The sequence below is a fragment of the Drosophila willistoni genome (genome assembly GCF_018902025.1).
Source record: "Drosophila willistoni isolate 14030-0811.24 chromosome XR unlocalized genomic scaffold, UCI_dwil_1.1 Seg8, whole genome shotgun sequence".
Taxonomy (NCBI): domain Eukaryota; kingdom Metazoa; phylum Arthropoda; class Insecta; order Diptera; family Drosophilidae; genus Drosophila; species Drosophila willistoni.
In genome coordinates this window covers 592,773-611,323 of record NW_025814059.1, presented here as the reverse complement: position 1 = coordinate 611,323, position 18,551 = coordinate 592,773, and the positions used below count along the sequence as shown (strand labels likewise).

The 18,551-nt window shown below is 39.6% G+C and overlaps 1 protein-coding gene across 1 annotated transcript; it reads right to left on the bottom strand.

Annotated features, from left to right (window-relative positions):
- Positions 1-13,386: 13,386 nt before the first annotated feature.
- Positions 13,387-15,437, bottom strand: LOC6645763 (prolyl 4-hydroxylase subunit alpha-2). The gene is made up of 6 exons (XM_023177661.2): positions 15,176-15,437; positions 14,811-15,116; positions 14,544-14,740; positions 13,805-14,481; positions 13,580-13,745; positions 13,387-13,513 (listed from the first exon to the last, which is right to left on the bottom strand). The coding sequence occupies exons 1-6, from the start codon at positions 15,400-15,402 to the stop codon at positions 13,437-13,439; spliced, it is 1,650 nt and encodes a 549-aa protein (XP_023033429.2). The 5' UTR covers positions 15,403-15,437; the 3' UTR covers positions 13,387-13,436.
- Positions 15,438-18,551: the final 3,114 nt, after the last annotated feature.

Sequence of the window (18,551 nt, the reverse complement as noted above, 5' to 3'; positions counted from 1 at the left end):
TAGTTTTTCTTATACTAAGCTATAATATTTAGATCAAGCACCAAGTAATAAATAAAGAACTTTTACATATAATATTACAATTCCTATATTTTCCTTAAATGAAAAACTTTTGGACCAGCATACGTGAATCTTTTTATGTGTGTGTGTGTGTGTGTGTTGATTTGCCCTTTGGTGTTTTTAGGCTCTTACGCCATCTCTTTCTAGTCTGTTGCTCTCTGTCACTCTCCAAGTCTAGTTGGCTGTGTGTTATTGTTATTATTGTTGTTGTTGCTGTTGTTGTTTGCTTTCGACTATTGCATATTATGCAAAATTGTTTATGCAAATATTGCGAAAAAGAATTAATTTATTTGACTTGCATGCTAATTTACGATCCAATAGCCAAGGCAGGCAAACGAGATGTGGCGATGGCAATGGCAATGCGGTGGCCAGCTCTAATTCGACATTGGCCAGGCTATATTGTTAATTTATTGGTATGGCCGATAGCTATCCAACCATTCCACCTTTTTACCCCCATCTTTTGCCATCATCTAGCCATTTTGTACCCTGTCCATCCCCCCTCCACACCGCCGCTGTCAACCTCGACCACCGTTATGTGTAGACACATTTGAAATTTAAACCAAACAACAAAGAACTGGTAGAAAATTATAACGCCCAAAAAATCAACAGCTGCCAGCCCACAAAAACCAAACAAACCGCATGTCGGAACCTACAATGTACCTCGAACCCCTCATACCCATCTCCCATCACCATTTCAGCACCGGCCTTCTTTTTTTTTTTTTTTGTTGGTCCAACCAAAAGCCTAAACGGCATTGACCGCATAAGAGAGCGGAGAGCAGAAAAAACGAAAGACTGCTACTGCTTAGGGACAGTATAGGGGAGGGGGGAAGAGTTGAAAGTGGTATGTTCTGGCGGGGGGTCATGCGTTCAAATCAAAAAACCAATTTAAAAATTGCCACAGCCCAAAAACAGAGGAGCAAAACAAAAACAAAAAAAAAACAAGTTCAAAGTTGAGAAGGCTCAGCCAAGCGCGTTTAAACGCACAGCCGGAAAGCAGGCTATGAAAAATCAACATCTCACTGAACATTTTCTCGGCTTTCCAAACTGTTGACCCCTGACCCCTTTTAGGCCGACGCCCCCCTCCGCACCCCCTCAACCAAGCAGCCTTCCTCCCTTTGCTACGCTCACGCCAAGCAAATAAACGAAAGATTTTCAATGTGTTTATCCAAACTATTTCCTGGCATTTCATATCTTAACTGCATCGGGCCGTGTCCCCATCGTTGCCATCGGCGTCCTTCAATTTCGGTTTGTTTTAGGGGGGGGGAGGTGCTGCGGCTCACAAATGTTTTTTGCGGTCACCGCAGCTTTTTAATAAGGTGAAAAATGCCAGGCGCAAATGTCGCGTTTGTTTAATGCTGCATAATTTTAGGCGTTAAAAAAAGCAAACAACAGCAACAGAAACAACAACAACAACAAATTGCCGGTGTATACCGTAAAATGTTCAGGTCCGCCCCTCATCAAATATTCAAACGGTAGTCGGTTGGCCCTCACAGTAAAAACAAGGCAGGAAAAAAAAGAATGAGAGAGAAAAAAAAAAACGGCGTCAACAAAAGCCATCATAACAATTAATTTTGAAAACACGTGTAGATTGCTTTTTGCGGTTAGCGCCAGGACACACGACACACACAGGATACACAGGGCAGTGGCTGGGAACTGTGTGACTATGACTGTGCAGCATGGGATGGATGGGGTCTAACTAAAAATGCCAACGCCGCGACATCTCGACGACCTCTCGCACGGTTGGGCAATCATAAAACACTTTAAACATGTTTTCCTACTAGTTTATTAGTGTAAAACCAGGGCGTGGCTGTTGGGTTTCCCGCACTCTTTATTCATTTTATTTATTTTTTTTGTCAGTGTGTGTGTGTTTGACCTGTTCGGCCCAGTCCTGCCCTAGCCTGTCCTATCCTGCCTGACTTCCTATTATTTATTTCAATGTCAAACATAGCTGTCCACTTGTGCGATGCCCTATCAAAATGAAAGGTAGTCGAGTAAGCCATCGATCACAGTACCCATCTAGGGAAAATAAATATATATATTCCTACACATATTTGTAGTTTATTTTCAGTGATTTTTATAATCTAAGCCAAAACAATTTCTGTACTTATATCTGCTACATTAAACAGTTAGTTTAGTTTATAAAAAATAATAGAATAAATGTAACTCTGAATTTCTCACTGAAATAAGCCATCAATTTGACAATTAATAAAATAAAATTTCAATATTTGAAAATAGCAACAAAAAAACTTCACTAATAGCCAAATTGAGATAAACTCCTTAAAATATGCAATGGATTTTGCCAAACTGATCCACACAAAAAGAACTTATAAGCACGTTCATTAATCGATGTGGAAAAATAACAACAAAGAGAGTTCAATTTCATTCTAATTTGTAACGTTTCTGAAATGTTTAACGAGTTTATGATCGCTCCTTAAAATATGCAATTCATTTTGTTATAATTGTTAAACATTTTTCAAGGAAGATCATGGAACGAAATGGCAAAATATTAACAAAAAGAATTGAAATTTCTCTACTGTCTTACCTTTTGTCCCAATTCATAACAGACAAAAGAGTATTCCCACTTAAGGGTTCGAGTTTAAGGGGGAAAAAGTGAAAAAGAATTTTCATCGACATTTTTGTGCCCCTGCCCGCTTGGATCATTAAAATGTCCAGTCGGAGACCTCCCGTCGACTGTTGACTGTGATTTCTGGCGGCTCTCGTAATGGGTTTTCGGTCCGTCTGGCTAAAGGGTTGCAGCAGCGGCAGTAACATGGCTTTAAATTTATTATAATTTCAAATGGTTCCCGCCCCATAGGAGCGACTAAAACATCTCATACCTCCTGCACCTTACAGTCCCCCTCTCTCTCACTCTCTTTTTGCCCCTTTGTTTTCTCTCAGTTTGTTTGTTGTTTGGTTCGTTCGTTCTCCTCTCCTGCACTCCCTTCGCCGGCCCCTCTGCTGTCTACGGGTTTGTTTAATAATTAATGTTTTGTTGTTCTTTCTGTAGTTTGTTGGCTAAATAATTTTTGCAGCCCACATATTATGGCCTATTGAAATAATTTACATAACCATGGCCAAAGGATATGAAATGGACAAACAAACAGCATATGCCAAGGACTTTTTGAGACTGACGTCTCCCGACCGCCTCCACCTCCGTCCCGGCCATCGCCCCATACCCCCGCCGCCCTAACATCGTCGCCCCTTCAACAAGATGCCGAGACAGACCAAGCTTGAGGCATTGCAGGAGAGGCCACAAAGTCAACGGCTAGGTATAATTTATATGCAAATACACACGGTCCAAGTCTAAACTAAACACACAACACTCATACACATACACCGTACACACAACCTGCAAACAAAAACAACCTACAGTGAAAGAATGGTGTGAGAGAGCAGGACAGGAGATTGGGTGTGGCGCGGGGGGGGCAAACAGCAACAACTCTGTCTACGACTGCGAATGTCTATTAAAATTTATTCGAGCGTAAGTACTGGGAAGCAAAACTGAAATCATGTTTTTCCTTGGTGAAAGAAAATATATGCAAGTTGTTGAAAAGAGAGAAACAGAGCGAGAGCGAGAGAGAGAGAGAGAGAGAGAAAGCTAAATGCTAAATAATCAAATGTACGCAAGGTATACGCAATGAACAACTCGGAAAAACGAGCCAAAAGATGGCAAACTGAAACGAGAGGTGAAGCAAAAGTTTACTTAAAGACTGAGTAATAACTAATTTAAAGTAATTCTGAATTTTCTATGATATTGTCGACTTAAATTAGGGAAAAGCAATAGCTTATAATATTTCTTATTTAGAGTTAGTTTATATCGATGGACCTCCGCTTGGAGGTGGGTACATGGTATCATAAGGATTATCATGGAAATATCTAACCATCAACATAGACTTTTCTAAATCAATAAAGTCTTTAGAGATAATAACTATCTGATCCAACTGTTGTGTCTTTAGTTGTGTGAAACTTTTTGAGTAGACGTCGCATTTAACTGCCAGCTTAAGCTAGAAATAGCATGTAGCACATAGAGTGAGCATGGCCAAGGCAAGTTAGGTGCTAAACAGCGCATGGCGTGGCTCAGCTAGCTACCTTTTTGCCCTCCTCCGTATTCTATTCCATTCTATGCTATGCTCTGATATCTAACTACCTTCTCCTCTTGCTTGTCAGCGGGCATCTTCAGTTGGACCTTGTGAAGATAGCTGGGGATACAACTTTGTAAGTAGTTTAATTAAATTAATAAAACTTAAAGCTCAACCAAGGGCATAACGGTAACGGGAAAGCGCGAAAGACTGAGCAAGCGAGAGACAGACAGACAAATAGATAGACAGACAAAGAAAGAGAGAGAGACAGAGAGAGATAGAGCAAAAGATGGGAAACCCTTCAAAGTCCTAGGCAGGACACTCGCAGAAAAGTTAAGAACTACGAAAAGTACAAGAAGATGAAGAAACATCAAACACAGCAAACAAATGCAAAGAGACGAACAAGATAGAGAAAGATAGATAGTGAGAGAATGAGAGAGAAAGAAAGAAAGAAAGAAAGAGAAAAGTGAGTAAAGTGCTCGTTGCGTATTTTAATTTGGTTTAAAAACATTGTTTCGCAAAATCCCCAAAGTGTATGTCATTCCAAAAGCTGACGTCACGTCACAATGCAACGCAGAAAGTGCCAACCGACCAAGCGAGAGAAAGAGAAACGGGGAGACAATAAGAGACACCAAGTTTGTTAAGGTGAGAGTGAGATGGATAGATGGATAGTTGAGAGAAAAGAAGAATATAGTGTGTGTGTGCGTGTGTGTGTGTGTGTGTGTGTGTGTGTGAGTGTTGTGACAGCAGCGTAAAAACCGCGCTGACAGCCAGACAGGGGAATTGGGGTACGAACAGCACGCGCTTTGGGGACAACACACTGCAAATGTAAGAAATGTAAATTGTGTAGAGCTGCTGCCTCTCTCCCTCTCTCTCTCTCGCACTGGCTCCCCAATATTGCAGTTGCCCCTCGCCCTCCACCCCCCTTCCCAACACTTCTCTTATTCTTGCTTTTTTTCACGTGCTATACTGCTATACCCCCCTCGTAATGAACTCAAAAACCAACTCATAATTAAACGGGGAGTTATGTGACCGAAAAAGCTGAGGCAAAATTGTAGCCTCGTCTCGGGTTTATGAACATTTTTCTTTCACTTTTCCGGGGGCAATCCAATGATGGGTGCGGTGCGGTGGGGGAGGGAGGAGAATGTTGAAAGGGGCCCAGGATGATAGAATGAATGAATGAAGGAATGAATGGTTGGTTGGTTGGATGGTTGGTTGCTTGGTTCGTTGTTCGTTGATTCGTTGGATGGGCTGCGGAGGCAATAAAATGACAACGAAAACTTTCGGGTTACACCAAACAGATGTCGTAAAGTGCATACAAAATGGGAATAAATGAAATGACACAAGCCGAATGGGGAGGGGGGGGGGTCTGAGGCCAACTGGGAGGGTTAAGGGTGCGTTTATAACATTATGAATATAACCGCAAAGAAGATTGAATAGGCGAGTCCCAAAAGCAATATACGATTGTGTGTGCATCGCAAATTAATCTTACAGACAAATGGCTAAAGGTTCATAAATTTGATCGTTTCCTCTTTTTGATTTTTCAAACATCACTTTCAAGTCTTTACTTCTCTTTGCTCTTTGTTCTCTCGACACCAGAGCATTCACATCATTAAGTATATTTTTCAGTTGTAGCCCAGAAGGCTCTTAGTTTAGCATTCACTTAAGTTCCAAGGCCAATCCGGAACTCAAGTCGCGGTTTTTCGGTTTTTTGTTTTGAAAAAGAAAAACGTAAACAAATTTGCGTCTTTTCTTCTAACGAAAACAAAAAATTCTCGCACTGCGGCCAACAAAAGCTTTAGCGCGACCTCATTTCATGGCTAGAAGAAAACTTTCGCCTCTGCGCATTCAACCACTCACCCACACACACAAACACACACACACACACACACAGACTCGGACACAAAACCCAACTCATTAAAAAGATCACCAACGATGTCGACGTCGTCGTCGCCGCCGCCGCCAGTGAACAATCGAACAATATCAACGGCTCCAACGGGCTCCAATGGCAACCCTCAAAGCGTCAGCAGACAAAAGTGGCACCCAACAAGCAAAGACCATCAGGACGATACGGGACGGTTGCCGGGGAAAGGGGGAAAGGGAACGCCCATATAAAAAAAAATTAGGGCACTTACGCGTGCTGGCGTAAAAAAAAAAGCAGCAAAGTTTTCTTAACCCCCGCCGCCCTCATTCTTACCCTCTCTCTCTCTCTCGCACTTGCACACTTTAACTTCCCTTTTCTCTTTCGACATGGCAAGTTTTAAGCAAATGTCAGGCAGAACCTGATGATGACCCTACTTTTTGAAAATGTGTCAGAGCTACAAGTGAAGAGCAACTGTTGCGAAAAGCACCCACAACCCCCTAGCACCACCAACCCCACCCGAACCATCCATCCAGCCAGCCAACGGCACCACGCGAAACCTCTGGTTAGACCACCCGCTGAAGTGGGTTGCTAGTTGCTGCTACATAAATATTCAAAGCTTTTACATGGCTGCAGGCTGACTAAAAATGTGCAACAGCGAACAAAAAAACACGAAAAAAAAGAAGGAGGAGGATGATGATGATGATGGTGATGATGATGATGTTGATGTTGGGAATGGGCTTGGGATAGAAGCTGGTCGGGGGCTGGGCTGGCTACATGTAACGGTACTGATGCTTCTACTATTACTGTTAGCTGTGGCGAGGGAAGGCTTAGCGGCGGTGGCCGATGGGCGATGGGCAATGATGGGCGGTAGATTGCTGTTGCATGATGACGATGATGACTGAATAGTCAACTCGGGCTACTTGTTGAGAGGGCCGCATTGAGCCTTCTTTATGTGTGTGTGTGTGAGTGTATGAGTTAGAGCCTACGCAAAAACGATACACCAAAATACCAACTAATTGCTAAAGTTCCTCAAACCCAAGTACTCAAAGTCTTTACATTCAAAAAATAATAAAAATCAAAAAATTTCTTGTTAATGCCGTAATCCAAGAAGAGAGATTTGAATTTAAAAAACTCTCATAAAGGCGTAGCATAAAATTATTGAAATTAAAGCTTTTATTATTATTACTCAACTTTGAACTTTATGGCAAAAGGTTAAACTGTGACAATGAAAATAATGCCTTAGGCATATCATCTAAATTTAGAATAAGTCAATTCTACTCTAAAACGAATGGAAACTTGAAATGAATTAAATTTGAAATTAAGTTCAAGAGAAATGATTTCTAAACCAAGTTCCATAAAATTAGGAAAATTGCTAAAATTAGGCTCAGTGGTTCAACGAAAACTTAATTTCACAGGCAACTGCCAAAAAAAGTTGTTGTAAGTCCTGTTTCCCAACTTTTGAGGTCCTTTCAATTTTTAAGGCATTTAGTGGCAACCCTCGCCTATGAGTGGCAGTGGCGTAAAATTGCAATATAAAAACGCAACAGCGTCAGCGGCAACATGAGAGAGAGCACTAATAACACAGAAACTGCTGCGGTAAAGGACAACAACCGAGAGGGAAAGGGAAGGATGGGGCAGAAATGGGTGAATGAGGGTGAAGAGGTTGGGGCAAGGATCGTTGTTGTAGCCCTGACAGGACACCCAACTGTCAACGAGCTGGCAACCACTTAAAGCCTCCCGAAATGGCGCAAGTTTAAATTAAAATTTTTCCTCAAACAGCGCGGCGGCAGCGGCTGAAAACTTTCATGTAATTTCGCCTTGCATTTGTGGTGCGCGGATAGATGGGGATGATGACGAGTGGAGCGGGGAGGGAAAAAAAAGAAAAACTTTAACGATTTAGGCTCAACATGCAACACATTTTATGATGCCGATGTTTTCATTCGTTGTTGTTGTTGTTGTTGCGCTGCCCTTGGACCGCACTTTTTAGGGGGCGGGGCAGCCACTACTATTCTCGCTTCTCGCCGAATCTTCTTCCGACACACAAATGTGATCTATGCTTTTTTGCTGCCAACGAATTTCAAATTCAAGCCGCAGCCACAAAAACACACAGCCAGGCTGCACATGCCACTCCCCGCCCCCCGAAACATAGCTGCTGCTTCTGCTACACCTTCCCCACCACCCCCATCATCACCTCATCCACCTCACACTGGGGCAGCAGGCAACAAACTTTTCGCCTCTGTTGCAACGCAAAAGTTTGTCTTTTGTATGAGAACGCGAACACGAGATGGTAGTAGCTCAGACTCCTTAGGTCTTTATGCCACCGCAAGTTTTTACTGCACTTTGTGAAGTTATCTTCTGTGCCACCGCTCTCCGCATGTTCACAAAAAAGCTGCTCACACAGGATAAGCAACAACAACAATAAAGCGGTCAATGCAACTTCGCTTCATCTCCTTGCTATCTCTCTCATTCTCATTCTCTCTCTCGCATTCTCCATTCTAGTCTCTGTCTTTCTCCATCTTTGTCTCAGGGGTCTTTTGTGGCAGAGATTTTGTGCGAAGCGAACTCTGACAGAGGAATCACAGTTTATGAATTTACTGGGCACATGACTAAACACAAGAAACGACAAAGCACCATCAGCAACAACACCAAACGAGGCAACGAAAATTTCTAAATGAGTTTTAAGGGCATATCTCAACATTGTGCTAAATAATCTAATGACTGACAAACCAGCGTAAAACTCTCTCTCTCTCAAAAAAAAGACCTTTCGTGTTAAAATCTTATCAAAATTTTAAATATTACATCTAAACATCTAATAAATCATTTCAAAAAGTTGTTAAGTTAGGTAAAGTAATAATGAATATTGAATAAATTGCATTGTTCTTGTATTTCTGTTCATCGACCTCTAGGTTTATCCAAGAGATCGGAAAAAAATTGATAAATTTTCGACTAAGTAAAAATAATCGACAATTTATAGATTTTCATTCGAAATTTATAAAAATAATACAGAAGTTCTTGGTTTCTAGGATACAAATACCAAAATAGTCGAAAATTTGACGATTTTCCTTTTAAACATAAGTAAATAATCGACACCTTTTTGGTTTTCAGGATTTAAATACCAAAATAATCGACAATTTAACGAATTTTATTATTTTAAATTAGAATTAGTTTCAGCTTAGAATGTTAAAATAAGATTTTTTAAAAGCAAAACAAAAAAAAAATGATTCTTCTAATCTACTTCGAAATGTGTATCTAGGAAAATTTTAAGAAAGATTCAAGAAGTCTTGAAATTATCATTGAAAAAAAACCCTACAATTTCTCAAAATCTCAATGAAAAGAATTTCATAAAACAACCAAACAATCTTCACAAAGCGTTAGTTAACTTTTTCTTAGCCCCAAGTCAAAACTATTTAGCCCAGCCCCCACCCCAAAAAATTTCTATTTGATTGTTGCAAAAAACTAATCAAAATTTTTGGTTTTTGGTAAAATGAAAAATATTTGAAGTATAGTTCACAATCAGCTTATGGAAACTTGTTTGCCATGTAATAGCAAGTGAAGTGAAAACAGGTCTAATATAAGTGGGCTGAAAGGACATGGCCAACAACTTAATTGATTAGAAAACATATGGCCCCAGTCAGTCAGTCAGTCAGTTAGTTAGTTAGTCAACCAGCAAGCTCTTGAAAGTTGTATGGCATAGTTATGTAGACATACATTTGCCTCCTTAGTGCTTCATACCTAAAGCACACAACATGGTCAACAACCTTTGCACAATATGATGGTAGATAGTTAGTACTAAAGATTGACTGACTGACTGCGTCTCTCTTACTGCCAACAAGAACAACAACAACCACAACAACAATCGTTCAAGTTCAACTCAAACAATCGAAAGATACACATATATCAAACTTACATAATGCCTACGACTACTAGGACTAAGTCGATATCAACCGTATGGTTCCAACATCATCATTCTTCCATTTCTCCTAGCCTCCCTCTTGCTCTCTCTCTCTCTCTCTCCCTATGTGTAAACAAGAGAGAAAATGCTGTTTAGAGAAGCTCACTGTAATATAGCAAGGAAACCAAGGAGAATCAGGGGGCCAACAATTTTAAAGTAACAAACGACATGACATTGTGGAAGGAGGAGGGGGTGCGGGGTTTGGAGAGAACTTTATAAACTAACCAGGAACGATGATGCCCAACAGGAAAGAGCGGAGCCACCGAACCTTAAGTCGAAGAAATTTGCAACACCTGGCAAAAGTTTTTAATTATATTAGAAGAAACTGCTGCAGAAGAAAGGAATTTCCGTTTTTTTTTTTGTTCACTTTTTCTTTTTCTTACTCTCTCTTGACTTTTTCTTCATATTTTTATTTTTTTCGTTTGCCTTTTTTTTTTTTGTTCTTTTGGGCATTGTCTTGTCCCTCTTTTGCAAATTAATTGACACGAATTGATGGGTTTCAGTGTCAACAAGAAAGAAGAAGCAGAAAGTTTTTATAACTTTCTTCTCGCAATATTGTTGTTGTTGTTCTTGTTGTTGCTGGTGTTTCTTGGTTCTACCAACAATTATGTGACAGCAAACGTAATCGTTCGCTTCCTGGCGGACTAGTAGTAGTTGTAGTAGTAGTAGTCGACAACAATTTTGAACACGACGCCTTTAATTGGCGTAATTTTGTCATCGATTTAATTAAATGTCCATACAATTTTTGCTTCCACCCAAACGGAAGTTGAAAAGTGCCAGACAAAGACAGAAGAAGAAGACGAAGCAACAGAAACAGCAGACAGACAGAGAGAGAGAGTGAGAGAGTGAGAGTGAGCAGCACAACTCGATGCGATACTCGAGCCTCGAGGCGAGAAGTTTGTTTGCAAAGAACTCTTGTGGTTTCCATTGCCTGTTGTTAAACAATTGATTTCTCAATAAATCGTGCAATGCACTGCCTCAACTGCCTGAAATGAACGAACAAAGCAGGAAAGACGGAGAAAGGATGAATGTGTAGCAATGGAGAATCTTCTCTAGATAGACAGAGAAAGCGGGCTAGCGAAAGAGAGAGAGAGAGAACGAGAGTTAGAGGGGAAAGCTGCATGGTGAAGCTCCATGAAGCAAAAACAATTAATTACAAATAGCATGTTGACTTGCAAACAAAAAGGAGTAAAAATATTGACAGAGAGGAGAGATGCAATTGATGGAAATGAAGAGGAAATGGCTTATATAAGAACATTGAACTAAAATAAAGTGGAAAACTTTTCCACAAAAGAAAATTACCATTTCGAAATTCCCCAATATTCTAACATTAACTCTCGAATAGATCTAAAGTTCAATGCATTACAGGATGAAGCTCTTAACTAGTGGAATAGATATTTACATTTAAGACTAATCGTAAAAGGTTGAGTGATATATAATTATGATTCTTTTTTCACTTTTCTTTTACAGTTCTTTCGGATGATCATTTTTAATTTAATCCTGCTCTCTGCATTTTCAATTAATTTTAAGTGGTTAGAAATTGCACGACCATATAATAAACCAAAATAAATCTTTGAAAACAATAAACAAATATGAAGAAACTATATAAACCTACTTGTTTCCTTGCTTTAAGGAATTTCTTACATAAATATTTCAAGATATGCTTTACAGGTTTTAAACTTTTTCAAAGAATTCCAATTAAAATATTTAAAGTAAAAACACTTTTCACACAATTATACATATTAATCAACCCTTTGCTTTTGGAATATCATTTATCCTTTGGTTGACCATCAATGGCAATGAACCTAAAACCACTGTATGGCATTTGAGGTAAAAGTCCTGGCGACAATGTCAGGGACGGTCAGCAACAAAATGTCTAAATAGACTGCAGCAGCATTCCTAACAGGCACGTAGGCAAGCAAACAAACTCACTGTGTGACTAACTGAATGACTGGCTGACTGACTGCCACTGAGACTGAGACGTTGGCTAGACAATAAACAATTTCGAATCCTTTTAATGCCAATAATGATAAACAAATTCAGCAGGAGACAAGCGAAATTGGGGCTTGAGAGAGAAAAAGAGAGAGGCGGGAGGGAGTCACCCTTGCTGGCTCATCTGCTGGGCACGAGCGACATGAAAGGCAAATAGAACGAACGAACACAAAACCCAAAAACGGAGTTGCACAGACTAAAGTGTTCAGTGGGGTAGGGCTAAAGAACAATGCAGCAACCCATATACAATAAAAAAAAAAAAAAACAAAAATGGGGAGAAGTCCTTGAAAAGATTGCGTCTCATCAACTTAATTTAATCAGACACTCTGTGTACAAAAAAGAAAAAATAAAAAAAACGAAGAATAAAATAAAAACCCAATTGCAGCCAACAAGATGGGGTAGCCAGTCAGTCAGAGGCGGAGGCGTAGAAAGGTGATGGTTCCCTTTCTGTTTTATACTTGCATATATATGCCTACGCGTGGACTCACAAAAGCGTAGCCTGTGGAGAAAAAGAGGAGTACCAGCTACCAGTAACAGTCAGAGGAGCAAATGACAAAAGGCAGGAGGAGGTAGGGAGAGCAAAGGAGGGGCACACCAGGACACACCCCCCATTGTTGAGGGCTATGGCTTTTTGCTTTCTGCCTTTGCTCTTCGTCAAGTATTCCAGCAATTTTCCAATTGAAATCATTAAACAATTTGCATTCCACTTGAAAATTGCGTTAAAATAACAACAGTTTTACAGAGGCACAGGACCGAGCCCTCTCCAGTTGCCCCTTTGTCTCATTGTCCCTCTCTCTCTCTCTCTGTCTCTCACTCTCTGTTTCTCCCTATTTTACTCTTTTGTGTCGTTTTCTGTCTATGTCGCTTTGGCTCTGTGTCTATGTCCTGACCATTTCCATTGCTCAAAAATGTAAACTGCTGTTGTCCTCGCACCACCATCATTCCAGGGCACTCTATTTGTTGCCTTTTGTTGCAGCAAATTGAGCTTCGAAAGCATTTCGGCGGCAGCCAACAAAGTTTAATTACGATGAACAGAGGCACAGCAGCAGCAGCAACGAACAGCAGCAGAAAAGTATGCAACAAATATTGAAACGTGAACATTTGTAATTTTTGAAATTTTTGCGCCTATCAAACAAATGCAAAATGCGGCCATTGTTACTTTCCCTCGAAACTTCAAACGAAATGCCCATTTTATAATTAGTCTTTTGTCTGTGTTTGTTACTGAACGAAACTCTCTATATGTATATATAAACCCAACATCACGTAACATAAATGTAAACAATTGCCTTCTATTTCAAACCGCAAAGTACTAAATCAACCTAATGGCCAATTGATAATGTTTCAATCATTATATAATAATATTATAACCATATAATTGTAAATTTTCAATAATGTTTGAGTTTGTAGCAGCCTACAGCTTATATGCAATGTTTTGAGATAGATCATTTTTAAAAACATTTTTGGTTTATTTCAAAACACATAATGTAGATACTTAAGTTGAGGAGGACGGTTGCAGGCTGCAGGGTTGCAAAAACATTTGTGAATCCTGATGAATCCATTTAGTAATCGCTTTAGACGGAAAATAAATCGTTATTGTTTAATCAATCAAAAACTATAAGATAAAATCCAACTTACTCCAACGTGAACCAACTACAACAGGACAAATTGAATGTAAGCTACGAGGATCTGGTGAGCCATCATCGAATTTATTATACCAAAAGAGAGCACTGCCTTTTTTGGGTTGCACCACCAACTGATTGCGGGGAAAATTAGTTGCTCCACCCTCGGTTACATCACCAGCCTGTAATTACATTAATTAAAACAACTAGCCAAAACGAGATCTCTATTGCATTTACATACATAAAATATAACACTGGCTACTCGATCACCTAGTTTTTTAAGGACATCCGTGTCTAATAGACGATCGTACAAATAATCATAATGGGGCATAAAGAATCCACCGACACTAAAGGCAGCCAATTGTATTGTTTTGGATTCCTCTATATTAAATCCGGTCATATCTATAATGCGTCGATTGATGCGTTGAACAATCTCTAAGCTAGGGCTCATTATGGCGACACGTGCCACAATTGTTCGACTTTCATTTTCAGTAGCGTTACTCGATTTAAGACTTGTCCAACCATTGATCATTGTGCCTTTAATGCCTTCCCTTTTGAGGTCTTCTATCTCATTGTCGGACAATACATCATGATACTGCACAATGTATGGATCAAGACTAATTTCCTCTAGTTTCATTGGGGCCAACTGTAAAAATGGACTGGTGGTAAAATTATAACGACAAACCAGATTTGTGTGCTGTCTAAACATGCCACGACAACCGGACATATGAGCCCAACGATGTTTATAGCGGTTATACACTGTTGTTTGGTTGTCGTTTAATTCAAATTCTGTTACTGATTGATGGAGTCGGTCATTGACTAAATCATTTATTGACTTGGCATCTACTTCGCTCAATACTTGTTCAACTTCATCACGAATTTCCTGCATGGCCAGTGCTGGCTCATTCCTATGAACTTCTGCTTCGAAATGAGGACAATGAGTCAAAGACTTTTCTAAACAATATATGAGAAATACCCACCATGTATTAAAATAGTTTGAGCATACTTTAAACGAGCATGGTCCAATGGATCGCCAAGCATTTGCTTATAGCTTTCGCCATTTACTTCGGGTCGTTGATTCAGAGCATATTGATACCACATGCCAGCACGTTGATAGTCATGAATTTGATATCCATAATTACCCATTGTCACGCAATCGCGGACTGTTAAGGTCCAACTATATGAAATATGTGTTTTTTTTTTTTTGTCATTTGTGTTATTTTTTAACCGCAATAATATTTGCTCACTTTGATTGTGTTTTTGGCATTTTTCCATTGGCATAGTCATGAACTCGTATCCCATAAGTTGTCTCGACACGATGCAAATTCTTAAGCATTTCCAACATATCATGCGATTCGGGTAACTTGGGCACAATCTCATTTTCAAGTTGTTTAATATAATCTGCTTCGTTGCCGCTTTTGATTAGTTTCAACCATTGAGGCCAATCTTGATGGATGCGTCGCATAAGACGAAAAGCATTTAATGGTTTTGCAACATATTTTTTACATTCGTTTTGATTTGAACACTTGGGACGTTTGAAATATTTTAAATAACTAAAGAAAATCAATGTTTAGCAGAAAAAAGCTTTACAAATCTTTGATTACTCACTCACATTTGAATCATATTGATCTGTTTTTGTAACTCAATGGTTGATTTTTTTAGAATTTGCATAAATTCTTGTTCCAATTTATATAATTTGACCGAACCCATGACTGTTGTACTATACATTTCTGTATAATATTCTCTATAATATTCATCATAGTCTGCATAGCTGTATTCATTACTTTGGCAATTTGTGAATAAAATTATTAAAATACAATATATAAAAGCAATTCGCATTTTACTAAAATTTTGATTCTATTTAAATTTGCTATTAAATATCTCTGCCAAAACTAAAGAAAACTTGGAAAAGTAGCAAAAAAAAAGTGAAATATACGCTTTTAATTTAGTTGGTTATGCCATTTAGAATAAGCAGCAAACGATTCAAGGTGACTAATTCAAGGCTAAAGCCGCAACTGAAACAATTTCAACAGAGTTTTTTCTTCTATGTGATGGCATATAATTTCATATTTCTTCATTAGTTTCAATAGATGGTTTCTAAAATTGAATAGCCTAATAATCACTCTCCTTATACCCAATCAAGTAATGTATATAATATTAACGCTTACAGGAGCGAATTCAAATGGGTCCACATATAAAGTGTTCATAAAGTGTTGGGTAAAAAATCTCGAATAAGAAATTAGTTACAGGGTATCACATAATTGTTGCCGAAACTTGTCAAAATATTTTAAATTTAAAAAGCTTTAAATACATCGAGATTTAATAAGTATGTATATTGCCAATCAGAGTTCAAATCTTGTTTGATCTTCAATTCCATTCAATTTGCTAGACAAATCAATTAATTTGCCTTAAAGGTTAAAAAACAGATGAAGAAGAAGAAGAAGCAGAAGCAAAATCAAAGCCATCATCATGAAAATGTATTAGCATTGGGCCCAAAATCCGTTTATTCTCCACTCTCCTCTTCTGCCTCTCCCTCTCCATCATGCTGCTTCTCTTCCGTTATGGTCCACCTGCCAAATTTGTGCACTTAGATAGACTCCTTTCAAGTCTGTTGTTGCTGTGCATATCCAATCGAACTACTCTGCAATTCATCAACTGTCAAATCCCATTTAATTTTGGATTATAGCAAATAATTATAGAGCCAGTTCTTCTTCACCTCCCTCCTCTCCCTACCACCGCAAGCCATGTCTTCTCTGCACTATTATGTATCTACCTTAGCTCTGGTTTCTGGGCACTTATCTCCCACGAGATGATAATAACAACAACGGCCATAGCAGAAGCAGCATGCGCAGCAGCACCAGTAGTGGCAACCAGGCCAAAGGCAAAGCACTCAAAAGCCACTTGCCTTGTGGTGCTGTGTGGCTAAGAGGGCAATAGAGTGTAGGGGCTAGGGGCTAAAAGGCTGAGGATGAAATGTCCAAAGATTTAGCTGCCCACCCAAAATGGCAGTCAAGGTTGGCAATTGTTGCACACACACACACCAAGTCTGTCTACCTATGTATATATACCAAGGAGAAGGATGGAAAGGGATATAGGTAGACATATTTTGGCCACTATGGAGACGGTTCAAACGATTTACTTCGATTACTTTGAAATGCAAATGAAACCTGACAGAAGCTGACTACAGTAAAATTGTGTGTAATAATCAACCTATTGATAATTTAAATTTTAAGACTGATTTAAAAAATAGTAAACAAAAGAAAACACCATTTAGTTAGTCAACTTTTATTATCGTAAAAATTAAGAAAGTCCAAAATGAAAATTCTTTCAGAGAAAACAAGCTCTGATCCTAAAAATATAGGCGAATGAAATTCGTGTCACAAGTTTAAATTGATCGAATTTTTTATATATTTGAGGCCCATGGTACTTTTGTGAAAAGCATTGTTTGCATCCCCTGGGGGGATCGGGGGAAAACAACAAAGAAAGAGAGAGAGAGAGAGGGAGAGAGAGTACCATATTAAGGCATTTTGTGCTGAGTGCAGCGAATTTTCCTGAGCAGAACCTGCCTGATGCATTTATCCCAACTAGACGAATGGACAACAAGACCGCCCAACGGATCGGCAGGCGGACGAGTCCGGCGGATGGACCAACGGACAGACCAGACAACCGACCAACTCAGCCCAAACCAACCGACAAACAAACAAACAAACAAACGAAACTTTTGTCCAGGCGATTGCAAATTGCTGTGGCAGGCTAACAAAACACTTGGCCAGACTCCTAGCCTAGCCTGAACCGAACTGAACCAAAACCAAAACGAAACGAAAGCAAACCAAACCAAACCAAAACCTGGTGCCCGAGCCCCCGTCTAGATTTATTTACATTTGAATTTTTGAGCAAGTTGATGAAATTTCCTGTCTGCCATCTCTGAAGCGGGCGAACAGAACAGAGAAGAGCGAAGGGTCGGTTGTTTTTTGGGTGGTCGGTCCCCATCAATAAAAGGTGGCGAATGCTTTTGTGGCGGCCTTTTGTGTGCATATAATTAAAAATGCAGCCAACCCAAAAGGCAAACAGAGCGAACAAACAGACACACACACACACAGCCATCCATCCATCTATCCATCCAACTAGCCAGGCCAACAAACAAGCCCCTACAGAGTGCAGCAGCAGCAGCAGCAGTAGGAACTGGCATGAGGCATGAGGCATGAAGCAAGTGGCAATTTTTATGCTCAGATTCCAGACTTTTGCATAAAATTTTTGTTTGGCCATTAGAAAAATTATTCAATTAAAGTTCAGACATTAGCAACCAAAAAACAAAAAACGAAAAAAGAAAGAATGAGAAACCATACACAATCAGCTCCAGCACCTACATACATATGCATATACGTATGTACATATACATATATGAATGCAAATGCATAATGAGTACACAGATTCATTGTGTTTTAGTGTGTGTTGGTGTGTGTGTGTGTGTGTGGTGTGTGCGTGCTTGCCAGTTGCCAGGATATCCGCTAGATGTGCGCATCGAGGCTTCAGCAAAATTAACAGCAAATGCGCTTTAAATGCCAAAACAATTGGGGCCGCCATTTGCTGTTTGCCACATTCGCTCTATTGACCCAGAGATAGCAGCAGTCGGCAACAACACAAGGCCACGCCCCCTGGGCGCTGCGGCGTCTAAAACGGAACTTTGGAGCGGACATGGAAATGCGCAAAAGGACTTTGAGCCATAATAGCAATAGCAGTAGAGGCAGTAAAAGGAAACTGTAACAGATTAAACTTGGCACGCACGGCAAAAGGAAGGAGAGCAAGGCACACGGGAAGAAATATAACGGGGCCTAGGCAGACGAGACTGTTGAGTGAATGAAGGAAGTGAAGACATTTTCAAAATACAAAACTAGCCTGATCGTTGCCAAACAATAGACACTGCTCATTTAGTCAATCAACAAACCACTTAATACGCTCACTCGAAAACGAATTGTAGAGATGAACTT